We start from the raw sequence: 20,746 nt of genomic DNA on the forward strand, positions 1-20,746 counted from the left end.
GGGTTTCTGAACCAAGTCCATCCCACCAGTAGAGGCTACTCAAAGTTAAACCCCGCCTGCTCACTGTCCCACTGTCCCAGTAGTTAGAGTGCCAGGTCATTGGTCAGCGTTGGCACACAGAGGGCCTTCTGTGGCAATGGTTGATGTGTGGGTGGAGTGTTGAGAGGAAAATCATCAGTGAAGACAGTTTCATAGTGAGTATTTTATGGTAGAGTGTGCACTAAAATTTTACTCTCTCACAAACACAGAAAAGGAAAAATATCAATTAAAAAAATGTGCTCAAAGTATGAAAATTACAGATAGTATGGGAAATAAATTATAAACCTGTTATGTAAAAATATTGATACTATTAGCATTGGCGGCGTGAAGGACAGGAAGCAAAAGTTAACAGAATGATGACAGAGTGTCGGTTTTATATATGTTATATTATAGTAGTGGCCTTTGCTCTGCATATATTCCATTCAAAGAAGGATATTGAATACTTTGCTTCAGTCCACAAAGCCTTCACTCATTTCCCTGCTGTCTTTTCAGTTTCCACCTATCATTCACTTTCTCACTTCCTTTTTCTTCCCTATAGTACATCTCATTGCCACACTTCAAAGTGTGAGAGTGTGTGCTTTTGGCCTTGTGTATTTGAGTACAATTGTAAATGGATTCAAGTTATGAGTGTGTCTGGTCAAAAAATAGATTTTGTCAAGCTAACAGAATAACAAATCAATCAAAAAAAAATAAAAATAAAACTTGTTCTGTTTTTAGAGGTAAACAAAAGAGAAATTACCGCTTTGTACTAAATTTCAGCTGGCTTTCAGATTTGCTTGCAGTGAAGCTAAGGAAGAGGTCAGTCATTCTTCAAGTCAGTGAGCTTACTTTTCATCACAGAACAATTATACACACATAATATTGATAGTTTTAACTCATGCATGCTTAACATGGAATAAATTACTGCCAATTGCTTATATGTATGGTTTCTAATACTACAGCGTTGGTAGTTCCCATCTCTGTTACATAGTAGTGGTTGACTCTAAAACTGCTGTCACATTGTTTTCTGTTTTACATTTTGCAATAGAAATTTTTAAAGATATTTTGAAGAACATGCTGTTTGAAACCTGCAATTTTTTCAACTAAATATTTAATGTCAGTTTTATCCTATGGCTTTGGTGCCGTATTGGTTTTATTGTTTAATGACCTCAACAGTATTGCTGATATTTGTTATTTACTGTGAAAATGTGCTGCTTCACCTGCCTGTGTGGTCTTCCCTGCCACAAGCTCATTAATGTAAATACAAATTTGTTCTAAATAACTGTAATTATTTGCAACTGTAATTATTAAATTAAGACTCAAAAAATGTGTGTTTGCATATGATACAAAATATAAATCAAGTTTTAACGTAAGTAAATGAAGTGGATAATGTGGAGTAACTCTTTAAGTACTCCCACTTTGAGCACTCTAATGAATCAAAGTAATGGTTTTCAGTATTGAATTGCATTAGAGTAGTAAGACTTACTGTAGATGAGGTCACCATCTTGTATTTTTTGGATATATTTAAGGATTTTATTTCCTTCTGAAAATAAAAAAAATAATCCTGTGTTAGAGTCCCCACATAATCAGATAATTTTTAGAGAAAATAGGTCATGCTGCCAGTTTTATTGGCACCTTAGAGCAGACACTATTGCTGGTGGTGGTCAAATTATGTATGATATAATGCTAAATGCTGAGGAAAGTATGGAGGGAATTATATTTATTTACTATCTACTGTTTACCTTCCTACTCTATTGAAACCCAAGGCTGATTCCCTGTACTGTTGAGGTGTATAACTTAAATAACTTCATGCCTATTTACCACTTCTTTACTCACATTCACCAGCATGTACTTGTACAAATTATTTTTTTTTTTTCATTGGAACCACTCTACATTAAAGTTGGTCATTCTGTGCACAACATTATGTAAAGAGTTTAAATAATTCAGTTAATTCTCTTTCCAACCACTGGTATGTTTCATAAAGGAAAAGAGGGAGGAAGTAGATTAGCATGTGGTAGGAATTAAGAATAAAGTGACAAAATGGATAAACTTTGATGGAAATAGGCCACTTAAATTGCTTGCTGTGCCCTGTATGAGTAACAGCATGTTCTGCCCTTTAGGTCTATTTAATTTAGAAAACAATGTATCTACTATCCTACCTGAAATTATATTGTTTTGATTTTTCTTGTTCTTAACTATTTTTATTTGTTGATTAGACTCCATTTGTGACTTTTTCTGCTTTGCCATTTTTTTTTTCTTGCTTTGTTGTAGCAAACTCCAGAGTACAATTTTCAATTCCTTTTTTCCTTCAACTGGTTACGGTTTGTGCTTTACGGAAATGTCACTGCTCTAAAGGTGACAATAGTTTGATCTGCACATCACTACCTACTGCATATCAGTGTTAACTCTATCTTTTGTATTTCACCTCAAAGTATAGTTGTATTTATCTCTTTAAAAATTACATTATTTTTTTAATTTTTATGGCAGTTATTAGAAAAACTAAGATTTCATCTGTGATGTTTCAGATTTTTTTTTCAAGTTGCTTTGGGGATTTGGAGTTTAACACAAACTGATATGTTGTTATTGGCTCCATTAATTTTTGGCAGTAACAATGTGGAGGATTTTCCGTAAGCAAGCAGTCACTGAAGTGACTTCAAAAATGGCTGAGGAAAGCAATTTTCTCAAGTGACATTATTTAATTACATCCAAAATTAGAACTGGTGTAGAATGACCAATTGACATTTATCAATTGATAAGCACAATACATAAAAGCTTTTAAATACTAGTAAATTAACAATTTTTTCTTAACATCCAACATACTTTAATCATTTTTTGTCAAAAATCAAAGTATTGGAGAAGTATTGATGTTAAATAGTTGTCTTTGTCGATGTTTCTGGCCAGCTAACCTCGCTATTACATCCTCACTTCTTAATCTGTCTTGCCCTCCACGTTCATCTCCTTCATTCCCTGTGTTTCTCTGGAAGCCTTGGCTAATTGTTACATCGTCCTAGCACTAAAGATGCTCGGTGAAGCGAGCACAGATGATCGCCACTGGGTCTAACACAGCATGGGGGACAGGGAATTGAACAAGCATTGACCGTCAGAGCTGGTTAGCTTCACAGAGCTCCTGTCACAACTACACTCACAACACAACCTGTTTACTTGCTAGGCCCCCTGCAATTACCAGCTCCCCAGCAAGGACAGAGCTAACTCCTGGGGAGGACTAACACTATCAGAAGAAAGGAGAAGTGGGTGAAGAAGGGAGGGAAAGCCTTATTAAAAGGCAAAGGAAGGGCTGGGGCTAAATGATGAATCTCAAAGGGATAAGCATGCCACAAACATGTGTGGGCGTGTGTTTGTGTGTGTTCCTGTGGTGCATGTGAAATAGTTCACTCCTTTGCATTGCACCTTACCCAAAGCTAACAAAATGAGTTCAGTGACAAGAAAGTAATTGGTGTTACATTTTCCAATGCCCTCGGTAAAATGGATGTTTTTCTATGAGTCTATAAATCCACCATTAAGGTGATTGAATCAGCAAAGGATTCAGAGTGTTGTGTTAAACAACCTTTGACCCTGACCTGGCCCCTGACTCACTGGGACAGTGGGGCAGTGAAACAAGCAGCAGCACGGGACCCCTACAACACAATGCCGCTTCCCAGCTGTCACATGTTGAACAATGTGAAAGCTGCTTGATTTGCTGGCCAACTACCAGAACAGAAGAGGTGATCCTTGATGGAGTTTTCTCTTTTTGATAAATGACAGGATGATGACTCTGTCCTCCTTTAAGCATAAAAAAAATTTACTTGACTACCGGATAATTAAAAGAGACCTGTAAATCATGTTGTAGCTTCCTTTATTTCAGCAGTTTACTTAGTTTTAATTAGACATTTTGAAAATGCTGTGAGTCTAAGAGTAGCAAGCTAGCAGAGTAAAATCCTTCAAGTAGAGTTGCACCCTGAAAATTTACTGGGGTGCAGTATAACAGAGCATTGCAATTAAATCTGGTACCCTTTGTTTAATAAACAACAGGGCCGATGTAGACCTCCAGAACAAAAAACCAAGTCAGAGAGGAGCTGAAAACGGGAAGCTATTTGTAAGTTATTATCCGATTGTTGACTTCAATTCTAAATTTAAATTTGGCTGTGAAGATATTTGACACAGAGTGTTTCAGTTCAAGCCACTGGCAAATCAAATGGTTCATTGTTGTCTCTCTCTCCCATTCATTTAGGACAGAAATTGGCTAAGAAACATTGAGTTAGAGAGCCCGTGCCACCTGGACTAACTGTTATAAAACTCACTTTAGGTCCCACAGGATTCACTTTTTTCCCAAAAGTATCTGATGAAAGATGTATTTTGTTTCTCTTGGCTTGTATTGGTGAAGTAGATCATTTGGAAAAATTGGAATATATTCAAAATTGTAGGCCTTCAACATCATTAATTAGATCAGTCACAATTTCTGGTTGAAAATCTATTTCTATTTCTCATATAATTTACTGGTAAGTATAGTAGAGTAACAAAAAACCGACAGATCCAACAACAGCCTGTTGTTGGATCTGCTGATTCTATATTTCAACTATTTTTTTTCTATTTTGAAAATATTTTCCAAAGCAATAAGGAATGAAATGCTTTTTTTGCAGCCAACTATTTCCTTCTGCTTTAATTTCTTTAAAAAATTGTGTGAATATTGGAATATTATGTGCTACTGAATGTAAGGACAAGCTTTTAGAGGAATTTAAGCCTTACTTTCTGTTTTTGCTCATTATTACACAGAAAAACAGATATATATATAAAAAATATTTAGGAACATAAAACACCGTTTTTAATGCATAGAACCTTTTTGTTTTACAGAATTTTCTGATTCAGCTTAATTTGATCTACCCACCCTCCTCTCTTAATCCTCCTAGCATGTTTTTCATCCTCTCAACCGTAATTCATCAGATACTCTTGGAAACCATTCCCACCTGAAATCTCATCCTCCATCCAATCAGTCTTTCATCTTTCCTCCTGCTATCTTTCCATCTCTGCCCATCTCGACCTTCTCTAACGTGGGAATGGCTGCAGTGAGTCTGCTGTGGTCTAAAAGAGGAAGGAGCGTTCTCTTTTCCTCTTTTCTCCCTGCCCACTTACACTGCACATCTACGCGGATGGACTTGATGGCAGCCACCCCCACCCCGTTGTCGGCCTTGCAGTAGTAGCGGCCCCCCTGCACCCGCTGGATGTTCTCGATGCGCAGTGTCTCATTGTAGATGGATGTTTCCTGAAACTTGTCTGAAGCGCTGCCTGCCGTCTTTGTCCACCGCACCTGAACAGAGAGGGGAAGGGGAGACGACATTGAGAGAACAGACATGTTGCTAGAGAGAGAGACATAGTTTGAAGGATAAAATCATTTAAGTCTGATTCAAATTATATCATGAATAACATTTCACCATTATCAAAACCATAACAAGTAGAGTAACGTCGCTACAGTCTAATGACAACTTAAAAAAAGAAGCTGGTTGAAAAAACCCCATCAATAATTATAGATGCAACATCAAATGCATCTGATCATATATTGGTGGTTTCACAATCGTCTTCCTTCAAACTGCGTCTGTGACAGTGTGCGTCCTCCCTTGTGTGGACTGCCTGCCAAGCGAGCCTGTATGTAAGCCCTTTTGCTTTTGTCAAGCCAACCTCTCATTCTAAGAGCATCAAATTGAGCCATTTTGTCACAGCTGGCAGAATCTCGGAGATACCATACAAGGTGTCCTCTGTGATGCTGTGATTTAACACCTGCTATCGTTGACCCTGGGAGCAAATGCTGCTTTGTAACAAGTCGTAAAGTCTGCAGAAGGAAGTAGGAAGCAGTGGGGTAAGGACAAAAGATGTTTGTCTGGGAGAGTTGGGGTTTAAAGTCCCATCGGGCCTATTCCGTTTCACATTTGAGACCACTATACGTGCAGAGCAGATGTGTCTTCAAAATGCTGGAAGTTTTATTTATTTATTTTTTTTGATTTTATCGTTTTCAAACTATGGAAAGCTCATTTGATCATTTGTAAGGTAAAAATCTGTCCAATGTTTGCAAAATAAGCTTCTCTGTAATTGCAAGGTAATAGTGATCAGCTAGTCCAAACCTTCCAGTTTTTTATTCTGTTTTGCTTTAAAAATCTGTCTCCTAGCTGGTGTCAAAAAACAACAAATGGTGCTTGAGGGGCTACCTAAGTACAGACAGAGAGAGGCCAAAATCCAGCTTATTGCACAAATATAAAAAGTGCAACATAAGCAGGATGTTCACAACATAAAACTACAGTATTCCAGATGAAATGACTGCCAAGTACAAAATGGAAAAAGACACAGAAAGGTTGCTTTGCTGATGAGTAGGGAAAAAACTTCAAAGAAGGGTCGAAAAAGGGACATGGGGGACATAGATCTAAATGTAGGGGTAGTTGAAATTAGAAGAGGTGACTTGATTGAATCAAGGAGGAAGTGGATGAAGTCAATATTACATAAAACAAAGTTGAAGTTGGACAGGAAAACATTGGACCTTGTACCTGCAGGACAAATCCTAAGAAATGATGATGAGTAAAAAATAGAAGGTACCAAAGGAAAGAGTTAGCCAAACTGAAATTAGTAGGAAAAAGAATGAAATAGGTGTTCTCAAACTTTGTGCTGTCTGAATTTTTCACACTGTGTCCTAGTTGCAAATAGACTTTAAGGATTTAAAGAAAGATTGGAGTAAAGGAATGACTAAATACAAAAACCAAGATAAAACTAAATTAACTACAAACCCAAAACCCTACCTGCAGGTTGACAGTCTTCACTTTGGGTCAATGAAAAGCGATGATTAAAAATATGTCATATTTAAAAGTAGGTTTGCAGCTAATGCCTAAGCTCTCTTTTTTTTTGGAGGACACCAGTGCAGGGTTCTACGATAACATGGCACATGCTTGATAATTCAAATTAAAGATAATTGCCACCCTGGATTTTCTGTAATAAATCATGCATAAATGTACTTATGAGCTGTTAAAAAGCTTGTTCACGACGGAATAATTAGATGGCAAACTGTTAAAGAGTAAATACACTGAGACAGACAGTTAGATAGTCGAGTGATCCCTAAACAGGTCATTAAATTGGCAAATGGATAAAAGTTTATAAATGGGGCTATGCGCCTTCTAGTGATAAAATCTATCTGATCTGTATGACACTAAGCGCTGTGATCAGGGTGTCCATGCCTTTCGGCCCATTAGGAGTTTTGACATTCTCTATACGGATTTTTCACGCTTCAATTATCTCATCAAGCAGTGGGAACAGCGTGCAGCAGACAGCTACATGATAAGTTCCTTCGAATAATCAACTGCACAAACTCATCCTCACACATACTTACACACACACTTCAAAGATGTATAAAAGCCTGTAAACTCATCAGTGCAGGAATTCTCTCTTGTGTGTGTGTCTACACAACTGTGTGTGTGCAGTCCATTAATCCCTATTAACCCTTCTGTCTGTTATCAACCTCCATGGGACTATCAACCATACCCCTCAGAGGAGGTCAGAGAGGATAATAGGGAAAAGTCAGTTGTGTGTGCCTCTGTGCATGCAAACATTAGTGTGTAGAAGTGTGCGTTTCCTGCTTATATGAACACTTGTCTGCTTGTGTTCCTATATGTACACAGTATCAGTATACATATTCACTCCGGAGTGCAGGGATGTGTTGGAGTGTGTGTGTTAGGGGATGGGCATGGGGAGAGGGGGTGTGTGTTGATTAGAAAGCAGGTTATATGGATTAGCGGATTATCAGTGCCTGTGTAAATGCTCTGTGTCTGTTTATTCAGGTCTGTTTGTGGGAGGGATTTGGAGGAGGCACACCGCCATTGATCCAGCCAGCCAAGGTGAGCAATGAACTGCACCGTGTCTCTTCATGGTTTAGTGACTTCAGCTAGAATGCATGCATGTGTATGTAGCAAAGACTTTTGTGAGAAACACAGAAAGGAAGCATACTAACATGTGTAATGAGCATTTATTAAGCCTGTCTATTCAAGAAATAAAACATTAATGACAATTTTGCAAATGGTTGACAGTTTTTGCAGCTAACCATGAAGGGAGATTAGAAACACGACTGAAAGTTTTGACTGAATTCTAATGAAACGATTAAATAATAAGGACCTTGGGAGGGAGAAATGAAACAACTCCTCATCTGAGTAAAGAATGTCAATAGTTTTTCTGGTCAAGAAAATTTATTTTTATAACAATCATGACTGCAATTATCCCACATGTTTTTCATGTGACACAATGTCTCACTCTTTTACTCACTGAGGAAGAACCAATGTAAGAATTGTATTGGAAAGTGTAAAAAAAAACAATGACAAAAAACCCCAAAAAACAATCAGCTAAGGTTTCATGAGATACTTGACTAAAATGTGGCTTGATGGTACTGGAAAATCAGGCAGAAGATGGAGTTCTTTAACTAACATAAAACTACTAGGTTATGTGCCATTCAAACATAGGAAATCTAATATTTTATAGCCACATTTTAAATAATAAGGGATAAGCCAAGATAATTAACAAAAAAATAAAAATCTGAAAGCAGAATCCTGGTATGGGATTCTCAGGAAATTTAACACAGTTCTGGTTCATTGTGGAAATTACTGTCCCAGAGGGTCTGTAGCACAGCTGTGAGAAATTTAATCATGTTTAAGGGCAAATGTTACTTTTTGGAGCAAACATCCAAAAAAAAAAAAAAACCATAAATAAATAGCAACTAAATGCCAGTACTGTTTTTTGGCTGATTTTGAATGATTTGTGTTATATCTTGTGTGTGTTTCCAAGATGCTTATATCACCAGTGCTCAATAAGAATTTTTATGTTATTGCTTTCTTAGTAACACACAACCACAAAGTGCTCTTCTTCTTTTATTAGACAAACACTAAGAGATCATGGTGTACTGTTCTTGCATGAGCACACACTGCTGCTTCTGTCTTTGCTTTGTACCCGTGCAAGCCTTACATCACATCACGGTTTTGGTCATGATGCATAGCAGGGATAGGTCAACTTCAACTCCCATTACTACTCAGAATCATTTTGATGATCACAAGAATAATCATGAATGTAGGTGATTTTCATGGATTGAAAGTATGGTCTGATAGGGGATTTAAGTCAAAAGGTGTTTTTTTTCCTATCTTGCAAACATAACCTCGGCATTTCCTCAATAGTGTCCACCAGGTCAGAATAAAATATACTCAGTTATCTGGGAACAAGTAGTTCCTTTTGGGCAGTAATTTTCTTTACGGATGTTAAGCAAATCAACCTTAAAAGCACAAGTTGAAAGGTGTACACATTGCTTATAATACTGTTTGTGCTCAAATTTGTGGAATTGGTTGAAAACAGACCTAAGAGGCGACCACCCTACTAAAAACAAGGCATGTTGAGCTTAAAATCACAGTGACCTGCTGCACTTGCCATATTACAGTAGAAAATAAAAGCAACACGTGTGGCAGAAATATTAGTATTCTACTAAAAACTATGTTTGATAAGGAGACGGCACGTGAGTAGAAAGAATAAGGGGAAAAGAAGCAGGAATACTCTTGATATTTGCGTGAGGAAAAAGGGCAGCACCATACAGTTTTCTTTGGAGCATAAGAGAGAGTAGAACAGAGAATGATAGGGAATGATGTATGCAGTATTGCTGGCAGCGGTGTGATGGGAAGAGAAAAAGTGAAGCACATTGGGAGTTGCTCCACCAGGGTGGCAGATGAAGCAAAATAGAAAAGGGTGATATTGTGAATAAAGGGGATATTGTGTGCAATGCAGATGACAGCCAGGCGGCAGAGGAGCCTTTATCTGGCTGTGACACAAGCAGCATAATACCATCACCTGCGCTCTCTTCCTCTGACCTCCTTCACTCTCCCTTTACACCTTTTCCTTCCTTCAATGGATGAGTGAGGCTGCAGTCTCTTTTTTTCTGCTAAGGTCCTGACGGATTGTTCTGGTTATCTCTTTCAGCCCTTTTTCTCCCTCATCCTCTGCCTGTCTGGGTGCTTTTCTTTCCCATTTTCCTTTTATTTCTTTACAAAGTAGGAGAAAGCCAAACACTCGCTTTTCATCAAATCTTGTGTCCACCGATTTACACATGAAAAACAAACTCATCCCCCTCTAGACTGTTCTAAAACCATGTGCAAGATTAAGGGACTTTGTTGTGTCAGAGACTTTTGTGATGATATTTTATTTACGTCTAGTTTGAGGTGTAAAGTGAAGCGGAGCAAAGGTGTCCCCTGAGATGCAGCTTGACATAAAATGTAGAAGGTTTTCTGTACTGTTTCTGTATTCAGCTGTGGGGAGACATGCTGTGTGTTTCTACATGGGAACAGAAAATGAAGATGGAAGAGAAGCATTGCAGGAGAAAAGAGGAAAGCAGTCCATGGTCTTTACATGGGAAGTGGATGGGCTATTAGGGTGTGTTTAATATGTGGTTATTAAGGAATGCACAATGAAGCTGGCCACAAAGAAATGGGCTTGTAAATTTTCCATTAGTGGTAATGTGCTTTGCTGTAGTCATAAGTAATAATTCCATTTTACACTGAATGTGTTTATAAACTGTGTATTGCACTTTCTGAACCATTAGAACCATAAATATTGGCATGTTAACCACTGAATTGTGTCCAGGAATATAGACTGAGACAGAATCTAATAACCTTCTGTAATAGGGCAAAGCAGTAATTTTAAAATACGTCATCAGATTTCACAAGGTGTTGGTGAGTCAGCTGAGTCTTTGAAGTTTTCATGTTCAAGCCCACAATGCCAAGTCAATATGTATCAAAGAAATGCATGTCTTCATATCTTAGGCTAAGATCAGCCTCTTTTGGCAGTTTAAGCAAGGCAGAAGTGTTTTTTGAGAAGTTGTTAAGGAACGTATGGTGAATTTCTGGTATTTAATTTGACTTAACAAGTCAAAAGTCCCGAGTGGCTCAGTGTATCTCCAACTCTGGGAAATTTGATTTATTTCACAATGCAGCAATAAAACATCAATTCCCATCAAGTTAAAAATGTGTCAAAAAACACCTGAACTACTTTTGCTGGAAATGTGGAGACAAAGGCAAGTTGTCCTCATGTTCCTCCAACTCATTTGTAATGGGAAAAAGTAATAGATTAAAAAACATCTTCATCCAATGTATTGGGATGGCAGTCATCATATCATCTATTGTTACTAAGGATGACACTTGCAATGACATAGTATATTTTACTTTGCAGCAGTGTTTGTATTGCCAAAAGACTATTTTGAAGTTTTGATAAATTCTTAGTAAATTTTCACATTCATTGTTTAAGATATTGAGATAAAACATTAAGACCATATTGCTCATTCTTAATCCTACAAAAGAAAATAAAAACAACAAAAAACAAATGTAGTTCTCTGGTAGGACGTAACAATTTTGAATGCAAGTCTGTCCCATAATCTGAGTCTCAGCTTTATTTTCTGGCACAACTCTTACACAGATGATGTCAAATGCCCCAGTTTTATACAGTCTGCTTCACTCAAGCACTAAGGCTCATGACACGATAACATCATGAATCAAACTATTGTTGAAAACAAACCATTAAAGGGTAGTAGGCTTTTTTTTTTTGTTCATTAGCAAATTTATGACATTTCGGCTTTCATTACTTATTTTTTAAAATTTATTTTTGAATTTCTTTAACCGAGATAAAATCCCATTGAGACTAAAAATCTCTTTAAAAAGGAGGACCTGGCCAAAAGGCAGCAACGCATAAAAGCCCCAAAAGTTGCACAGATAAAACAAAATGACAAGCTAGACTGAAGAATAAAACATTGAAAGAGTAGCTAAAATCCCCTTCTTTTGCTTCAAAAGAATCTGTAGTGCTGCTTTCCAAGCCTTTAAAAGAAAATTGCTGTGTCCAACCATCAGAGATAAAACATCTCTTAGCCATCTGTGGTCTTTAGGCCACTGCCTCAAACATAATGTCAAAAAGCCCTTGACCTCTCACTACTACTGTAAAAATAGGGGAAAACAACTGCAGCATAGTGCTTTCCTTTCTAGAATAAAATGCAAGATGATATAATCTGACTGTTGGTCTTTGGAGAAGCCAAGTGTTGCCTGGTGGCTTCCAATTATTTCCAATTTGGACCGGTCCTTTGCTGGTCTGCTTGAGCCGCAGCCATTTCCTTACAATTTAGTACAAACTTTGTCAATAAAGCAATCTCAATATTAAATCTGAAAATCGGCAACGACTAAAAATATTACAGGTTAAACTATCCGGCAGTGTGGGAAATGTTCTCACTGCTTATATTCAAGGTCGAACAGTCTGACGTTTATCCAGTAAACTTTTGTTGACACATTCACCTCAATGTTTTCTTCGCCTTCAGGGATTCAAAACTATTCATCACTCACTTTACGCCAGTTTGCTGCTGATTAATTACTCAGTGACAAACGATCTGACAGAAAACCTGGTGGGCTACAATGTAGCTATGACTTCTTGTAGTAGTTAAAATACAACCTGTTGTGTATAGCCTAACAGATTAAAACATGATTTGAACTGAAATAATGAATGTAAAACAAATGCTGGGAGTTGGCACCACACACTCCAGCTCCTGAGTTTGTGAGACCTGGCTTGGGGAGAATTAAGCTGTTTTGCACAGATGGAAACTACAGAGAATGAGGTCAGTGGTTGGTGTCAGTTTAAAAAGAGGGACAAAACTAGACCTTAAAAGTTGATTGATTGAGAAGTATACCACTGAAAATGTCACCACATAATAATTGTTTTCATCTCTCAGTACTTGATGTTGTCATAGTTAATTTATGAGTCCTAGATGCTTACATTGTTCATCATAATTTTATCTGTGAGCTCTTTGGATAATTTCACACTGACTATAATGTTGCTCATTGTAAAATGTAGCAAAATGATAGCAATGCTAAGGAAATACCAGAAAAGACTGCAAAATAAAATGACAAATCCAGTAAATATAAAAGTGCAAAGTGTGAGGAGAGCATGGTGCTGCAGAACAACACTTCACTGTTTTGTATTTCTGCACTATAAAAATGAATGGATAGTTATACCAACTCTCACAAGTCATCCGGGTTCATCAGTTATCACTAATAAAGTAGTTAATTTTATTAGATTTGAGAGAGTGTTCTTGATGTAGATATTAATATTAGCTCTGGTTTTTTAACTTTCAATAAAGTCCAGAATTAAATTTAAAGATCTTTAAGTTAAATTAAATGCTCCATTTTATATTAAATATATAAAATGTTTTTCTATATAACAGTTTTTCCTATAAGGTATCCTGTACTGAAATTAGTTAATTGTCTCCAAGTAAATAACCAGAGATGAACTGACTTTAACTGAAAATACATCTTCTTTTAAGATCATCATTGCTAAACGCCCCAACATACTCGGGCGCACTTCAGTCCACGGACTTGAAGCGGATGTCCGTCGGACATGTCTGTGCAAAGATAGATTTTTATGATCGCTACGCGTACTTGGTGTCACACATTAAACTACCCGGTGGAAACAGTGTTCACGTCAAACTGGTTTTCATGTGACACCTGGCTGATAAGGTTGGGAATAAGACTTTTTATGAGTTCATGTTGTGTCAAAGTTGACATCAATATGATAACAGTCAACATAAAGCTGTCACAGGGACGTGACAGACACGTAAGAGAAAATGCTTAACAGCAACAGACTTTATATATTCACGCAAACATTGACATGGTGAATTACAAAATTAACAGAGAGGTGGTCCAATAAGTTGAGTCTGACTTTTTTATTTTCCTCGAACAACGGCAAGGAAAGGATGATCGGGTATGTGCTCATTTTCGATTGCAGCACAAATTATTACACCGATCACAATTGTGCTTTTGGAACATAACATACAAAGCTTATTGAATGGATCCCTGATACAGTTAAAGCCAGCGCAGCCTCCTGCTGCTCCTCTGCCCGCAGTAGGATGCTGCGCTGGCTCTGGGCAGCGGATGAATCGACATGTGACTGCCATTCTCTGTCCCGCACTGAGAGGTGAGTTAAGGCTTCCCAGATGGAGAAGAAACAGAGCTAGGCGCCCAAATAAACTTGCTAGTTCTCATTAGGATTATTTGCATTAAAGGAATTTGTCACGAGAGAATTTTAGGTAATCAGTACACTCGAGTATGAAGACCCAACCGTCTGCGCGGTTCATGGTACAGTACGCCCGAGTATGTGGGGGCCTTAAGGCTCATCTTTATGTCGTTAAACATTGGTGTGTTTGCTTTGAATAAAAGAGTCATCTTTTAACTTTGTTCAGCTTTACAGAAAGGTTAATCAGTATGTTATTGTAAGTTTGAACACTTATATTTGAAAAGCCCTTTCAAATCCTCTGCATTAAGAAGGAAATGACAAGAAGAAAGAATGAACGAACCAATGTTAGGAAGAGTTGTTTCTGTTAAACCCAGTGTTTATTTTATTGATTTCTATTTCTTTGCTGCTTCTTTAATCTCAGCTTCCTTTATTGCAGAAGGTTCTTTTTTTCCATCGTATGCTTCTCCTTTTCAAATTTTTCAGACTTTGGGCTTCTTTTTTTCTAAACTTTTAGCTGGGCTGTATTTGGCTTATAGCAACCTTTAACCAATGAGTGTTTGAGATTTGGGTTTCTCTTTCAAGACTTTGAGTTCTTAGTTTAATAAAAGAATGCCTTAAATTACTTCACATATGCATCTCAATACGTTTAAATATTGTTGAAAAGTTGCTAAAATGTATTTCAGTAACTTAATTTACTAAGTATAGCACATTATGGATTAATTACACAGATTTTCAAGCCTTTGATTTTTGTTAGTTATGATTACATTTTCCCACTTGAAGCTAATGAAAACACATGTAATTTCATAGAATAGAAAAACACATCAGACCAATAAAAACAAATTTATAAAGAAATGTAAGCTTAATAGAAAGTATGTTTTAAACTTGTTTGACAGCTTGAAGTTTGGAAAAGATAAGACTAATATGAGAAACGAGCTTAACTGGAAGGGATATTTTAATTTACTGAGTTGTTTGTGTACATTGGCTGAATTCCCACAGTCTCTCAGTCTGCATGAGAAGAAATAGAAGCAGACAACTTCCCTACACACCCATCGGCGCTGGCTCTGGTATACTGGTTCAAAACTTTGTTTAAAATCAAACCAGAGATGTTTCCATATTTCACCCCAGGCTATGTTTTTATTTGAGAAGCTTTTCCCGTTCTCTTAAAGCTCATACACCGGAAAATTTCCAGGAACAACAAGTCTTAACTATTTGTAAAATAAATGAAATAAGAGATATCTGATCTTTTACATTAGTATAATGCAAACTAAAACACCACATTTCCTTTTTGCCACTTCAAGCCATTGACAAGGAATCAAAGAGGAATGAAGATTAAGATGGAATTAAAATAATACCAGGAGGTAGGGGTATAGGAATGGTACTACTTTTTTTTTTCATCCTAGTAATTTCTTCCATGTTATTTAGTCTATCTAGGTTTTATCATTCTCTCTCTCCAACCCTGCTTCCTAATATTCTTCTACAAGTCTGATTATTTTTTTACATCATCTACTTTGCCATATTCCTCCCCCTTTTTGCTCCCTCTTCGACTCCCTCTTTCTATCTTTCTCGCTCTCTCACACCCCCCACACGCTTTCAATGGCCAATCAAATCTATCTCTGAGACTTTGAGACTAAAGAGTGACATAGAACATAGGATCAATAGGATTCCACAGTGCAGTGCCTGGAAATAAAGAAAAGACTTCAGTTTTGGCACTTTGTTACAAAAAAGCACATTTTAAATTGATTGTTTTTTTGTCTGAAAAGGATTCTTGTGGGACACATAAAGCAGCAGTGACACCTGTTCAACAAGCAAAATGTATATCAGTAATGCATTCTGTGAATAATCAACGTAATCAAATTCTTTTTAGAAATAAAAGAGGTATACTCTTTTCCATTGGGTTGCTGCTGACTCGAGCAATCAAGGCTTGTTTTGCTAGTTATCCTTACTTCAAATGAGCTGGATCAAGAAAACAAAACACTCATTTTAGCATAATGGCCTTCTATGTCTCTCCAATGGATGGAATCGCATGCGACTTTGAGGGCCTTTTATATTTTTGTAGTGGATATAAAAAAGCCCAGAACTATCTTAGAGTACCTGGACTTCAATTCAAGTTTTGCAACTCATTAATGTATGTCAGAGGCAGGCCTATTACTGTCTATCTAAACTTTTATCCAAGTTTAGGAACTGTAGTAGAGCACAATTGCCTCACAACCATTAGGACAATTTTGACAGCTTTATTATATTCCAGAATAATTTGCATCTTTCCTGTGCATAATCGTTACAATTTAGCTGCTGGTTGTAAACGTTCATTTATCTTAGCCGTCTACTTGGGAAAGCTGCATCGTTCAGTTTTACAATTAAATAAAGTCTAAAGCATAACTGTAGAAGAAAATAATTTCATAAGAGTTAAATCCTTACTGCGTTGACAGCACTGTAAGCAATTCCTCGCTTTCAAGGGTTCCCCTTCTCTAGACCACAGCTGCTTTCAGGGATGTTAAGCATCTCTGAATCCTTTATACTCCCTCCCAGAAACTCACACAGAGCTGGCTGGAGCTGCCTTATATAATTTTACTAACTCTTTTCTTGATGTAACGCCAGTGGAGTTTACACTACAGTGCTATATCCATCCAGCTGGCTCACTTGCCATGAAAAGTCTTAAGATGGTAATCCTGTTATTGGGGAATACTACTTGGCATGGATGCAGACCCACGAACACACATGGCTGCCCTAGGATAAACACAAATGCATGCACAACGCAAGAAGCACAAGATCTAAGCAGAAATGTGCAGGAGCAACGGAAGAAATAAGCAGAAATCACAACAAAAGTGACAAAATAGCTGAATCCTGCAGGCTGATGATGGCAGCTCAAAGTGATAAATACTCTGATGTAATCAGTGCTGTCTTACTTTTCAAACAAAGAATACAATAAAATACTTAATGTGACAATGTGAAGATGACATGCAGTATACTGTGAGACAAAAAGCATTGCAGCACTGAAATATCTGTTTTAATTATCTGTCACTTGAAAGCAGTGAGGGAGTGAGAAAACTGGGTATCGGAGTGAAACGCAAAACTCGATGCTTTAAAAATAAGTGAGGAGAGTAGTTAACCAAAACTATTTCAAGCATCACAGCTTATATGGTTATTTTTCAATGCATTGCACATAAGGATGTGAGCTTTTTTTTTTTCTTGACAGGGAAAAAAAATTGTAGTAGAGAAGAAAATTCGGTACAAACTTCAGAGAAAGGCAGAAGGTGGTAGGAAGCACAAAAGACAGAAAAGGGAACTAAAGAAAACCACAGGAAAGACATAAATGTTGAAAACAGAATAATATAAGAGAGGTATTAAAGTTAAGAAGCCAAACAATATAGAATTGAGAGAGTGATGAAGAGTGAGAAAAGAACTGACAGGTAAGAAAAATGTGCTTAGATGAATTTTTAGCCATAATGTCACTAAGACGTCATTTTCAATATATGATCTGCAGGTATTAATGCGTTTTCTGTATAAATCTCCCTATGAAATACATTATATCAATCCATGGCGTAGAGAGATTTCACAGGAAAAAAATAAATAATAAGAGACTCATTGATATTGAACACCCCCCCCCATCTCTCAGACAAAATGAATGCTTTTATCAGACGTTTTGACTGAGGCAGTAATAAAATTACAGAAACTGAAGTAGATTACACATTATCAATAAGAGCAATTTTATAGCTAAAACAAAAAGACAAAATATAAACCATCAAAAACCACAATGCATAAAGAAAAAATATATTTTTTCTAAATACATGCATTTGACTAAGAGAGAGAGAATTTCAAACAGATCTAATTTGAGGATTTTCTTAATTTGTGGTTGACCAAGGTTTGAGTCAGAGCAGAGAACACAGCGACAGACAGCATCAGCAAATCCACACGGCTCTCTTTTCCAAGCAGACAGTCACGAGCTGCAGTGTCAGCTGCTACCATACACAATCTGCCCATGTTGGAGGACTGCAAGTTAGTTGTAATGAGCACTGGATGATTAGCACAAGCAAGGCTTAGCATGGTGAAATTGGACCTCTTGCGACTCGCCTTTAATTATGTGCAAGCAGATGATGTCATTGCGTGGCAGAAGGACATTGCATGGTCCTTCTGCCGTACCACAGAGAAATTACAACTAGGTTTATCCATGAGAGAAAAGTCCTACCTAGAAATGTAAATGAAGGTTAAAAATTACATGAAAAACAGGAAACATATTTCTACGGTTACCCAATTTCTGTGCTTCCTCTTGTGTCTTTTCATGTACCCGGAATTAACAACACTTTCACCCAGAAAAAAATCTTGGGCTTTTAATTTCTCTATGAAGTTCAGTTGTATCAAAGTATGTACATCCTGTTTACCTGCTGCAATGCTTGTTCTGTAGTATTTTTTTCCCCATATTGTTTGTTTAAAACAAGGATTGAAATAAACGACACTGGTTTAAACAGCCACTCCACTTATCTGACATCAAGGAGGATTTCATAAACATGAAATCTGTGGCAAATTGCTAGTCTCTGGTACATATACAGTATGTGCACAACTCTGATATGTCTATAGTGACTGTATCCAATTATAATTTCTTAATTAAAATCACAACATGAGAAGATAGAGGAATCATTTGTGTTGGTAATCATTTCATGTGTGTAAGAGAGAGTTCACTGTGAAACTGTGTTTTACCGCTATTGAAAACAGAGCTATTATGAACTTCCCTGTCTTAGGAACTTATGTTAAGAATTTTCTGGCTTAGTAGTGTTCAAATTACAATAACAGCAGCCATTCACTGACAAAACATAAATACAAAGAGGTCAATGAAAAAAAAAAAACCCTGTATACCTGTTCCATAAAAATAGTTTAAAAAAATTCATTTGAATTCTTTTGGGATTTTCAGTTTTTTTATTCAAGCCTTTACCTAGTTATTGTTAAATTATATGTCTATGGTTTGACAGTAAACTATGAACTAGTAATTGCTGAAGCATTACTCTACAAAAACACAGTAAACACATTTGTTACGTAGAAAGAAGCTACATGCCATAACAAGGCCACTCCGTTTGAAAACAAGCAAAAACATAGCTGTCATTTACATTATTAGGATTCTTTAAAATAAATAGGAAAATAAGGAGCCAAGAAAAAACTGTATTTTAATATGAGATGTTAAAATACATATCTGACTAACATGCAAAATATGCCTTAAAGTCATGTCTAGATGATTCAGCAAGGCTGCTCCCTTTCTCTCTGTCATTTATATTGCAAGCACATACATTCAGACACCAATACAGAACATATTTTTATTAGCTTTAGCATTAGTAAGGGGTTACTCAATCAAGTACAGTGCGTTGCTACGGCAGCAGACACTGCAGAGACATTCAGATATACAGACAAGCTGTATAGGACCAAACAACCAGGGACATCTCTCACACAGAAGTGTTTTTATGATGAAAATGAATTTGATTTGGTCATTGTTTGGTCTCATGCTGTCAAGGGTGCTGATCTTCACTTTAACACAGACAGATAACTTGGTTCTTTTGTTAAATAAGCGTACTGTACAATAATGAGCCATGCAGTTTGCCATTGGAAGCATTTCAATGACTGAGGAGCGAAGTCAGTTAAATAGGACCAACTTTAAAAAAGATTTAAAGATGAAGATATTACGTTTCTTGACTTTTCTAGCCAAGTTATTTATGATCATGTTTTTAAAATTTTTTTTTACCTTTTGGGCAGGTTTTGATCATTTATCAATTTACTGTACTAGCTAAATACTGGAGCAGAATGAGAGCAGAAAAAAAAGCTGGATAACAGTTGTGTTATTATCTCAAATATTTAGAGTTTTTTGTGTTTTCAAGATTCTTTTCCTGAACTTAATCAAGTATGTCAGTGTACAGACCTAATCCAGATATAGAATTTTGTAGATTTAAAGTCAAGTTTGCTTGGATCATTTGATCAATCCTGACCAGTTTTCAGCCACGTATAGTTGATTCACATTGCAGTGAGAAAGGTTTTTCACCTCCTGAACCAAATTAAGACATTGCAAAGCTGTTCAAAATAAATACCACCGCATGTAAATAAGAATATGACTTTGCTGAGCTCTTGAGACAAATATTCAAATATATGGCGATAATTGAATCACCTTTATCTCTTTTTCTGGAGAAATCTACCTCATTTGGTGTGTAACTGTATAGTTCTCTGGTTACGTCTACTTTCTCCTTTCAGTGTCACTGTCACTTGGGGATTATCTATAACAGTAAGTCATCCATGAGTAACTCTGCTGGATTTTCCTCAATTTGTCATTTTGAGCTGGAACAAGTTGCCCGCATGTCTATCCTGAATTTAGATGATAGCAAAGCTACTTTTGTACTGACTTTAAAGTAATTCTTAGTTATTAAAACAAACCTAAAGCTGAAAAGACTAAAAGTCATCTGTTATTTTAGGAACATCAGATCATTCTTAGTGTATAAAAAATTTAAACACTGCTTTATTTTTAACAGTTTGCAAGCTATTTAGATTAATTAAAATATTCATTGAGGAAGCACGGTGGTGCAGTTGGTAGCACTGTTGCCTTGCAGCAAGAAGGTCCTAATTTTGAATCCCAGCTTGGAGTCTTTCTGCATGGAGTTTGAAGTTATTTTCCCATTTATGCGTCACTTCTCTCCTGTTACTCTTACTGTCTTCCATAATCCTA

At 36.8% G+C, this 20,746-nt stretch overlaps 1 protein-coding gene across 2 annotated transcripts in view; it reads right to left on the reverse strand.

Annotated features, from left to right (window-relative positions):
* mdga1 (MAM domain containing glycosylphosphatidylinositol anchor 1) overlaps nt 1-20,746 on the reverse strand; it is a 180,299-nt gene that overhangs the window by 95,411 nt on the left and 64,142 nt on the right. For both annotated transcript variants that reach the window (XM_023333032.1, XM_023333031.1), the window contains exon 4: nt 5,146-5,320. In XM_023333032.1, coding sequence (XP_023188800.1) covers nt 5,146-5,320 — 175 coding nt within the window. The remainder of the gene's footprint in view (nt 1-5,145; nt 5,321-20,746) is intronic.

This window comes from Xiphophorus maculatus, chromosome 4, assembly GCF_002775205.1.
Source record: "Xiphophorus maculatus strain JP 163 A chromosome 4, X_maculatus-5.0-male, whole genome shotgun sequence".
NCBI classification, from domain to species: Eukaryota; Metazoa; Chordata; class Actinopteri; order Cyprinodontiformes; family Poeciliidae; genus Xiphophorus; species Xiphophorus maculatus.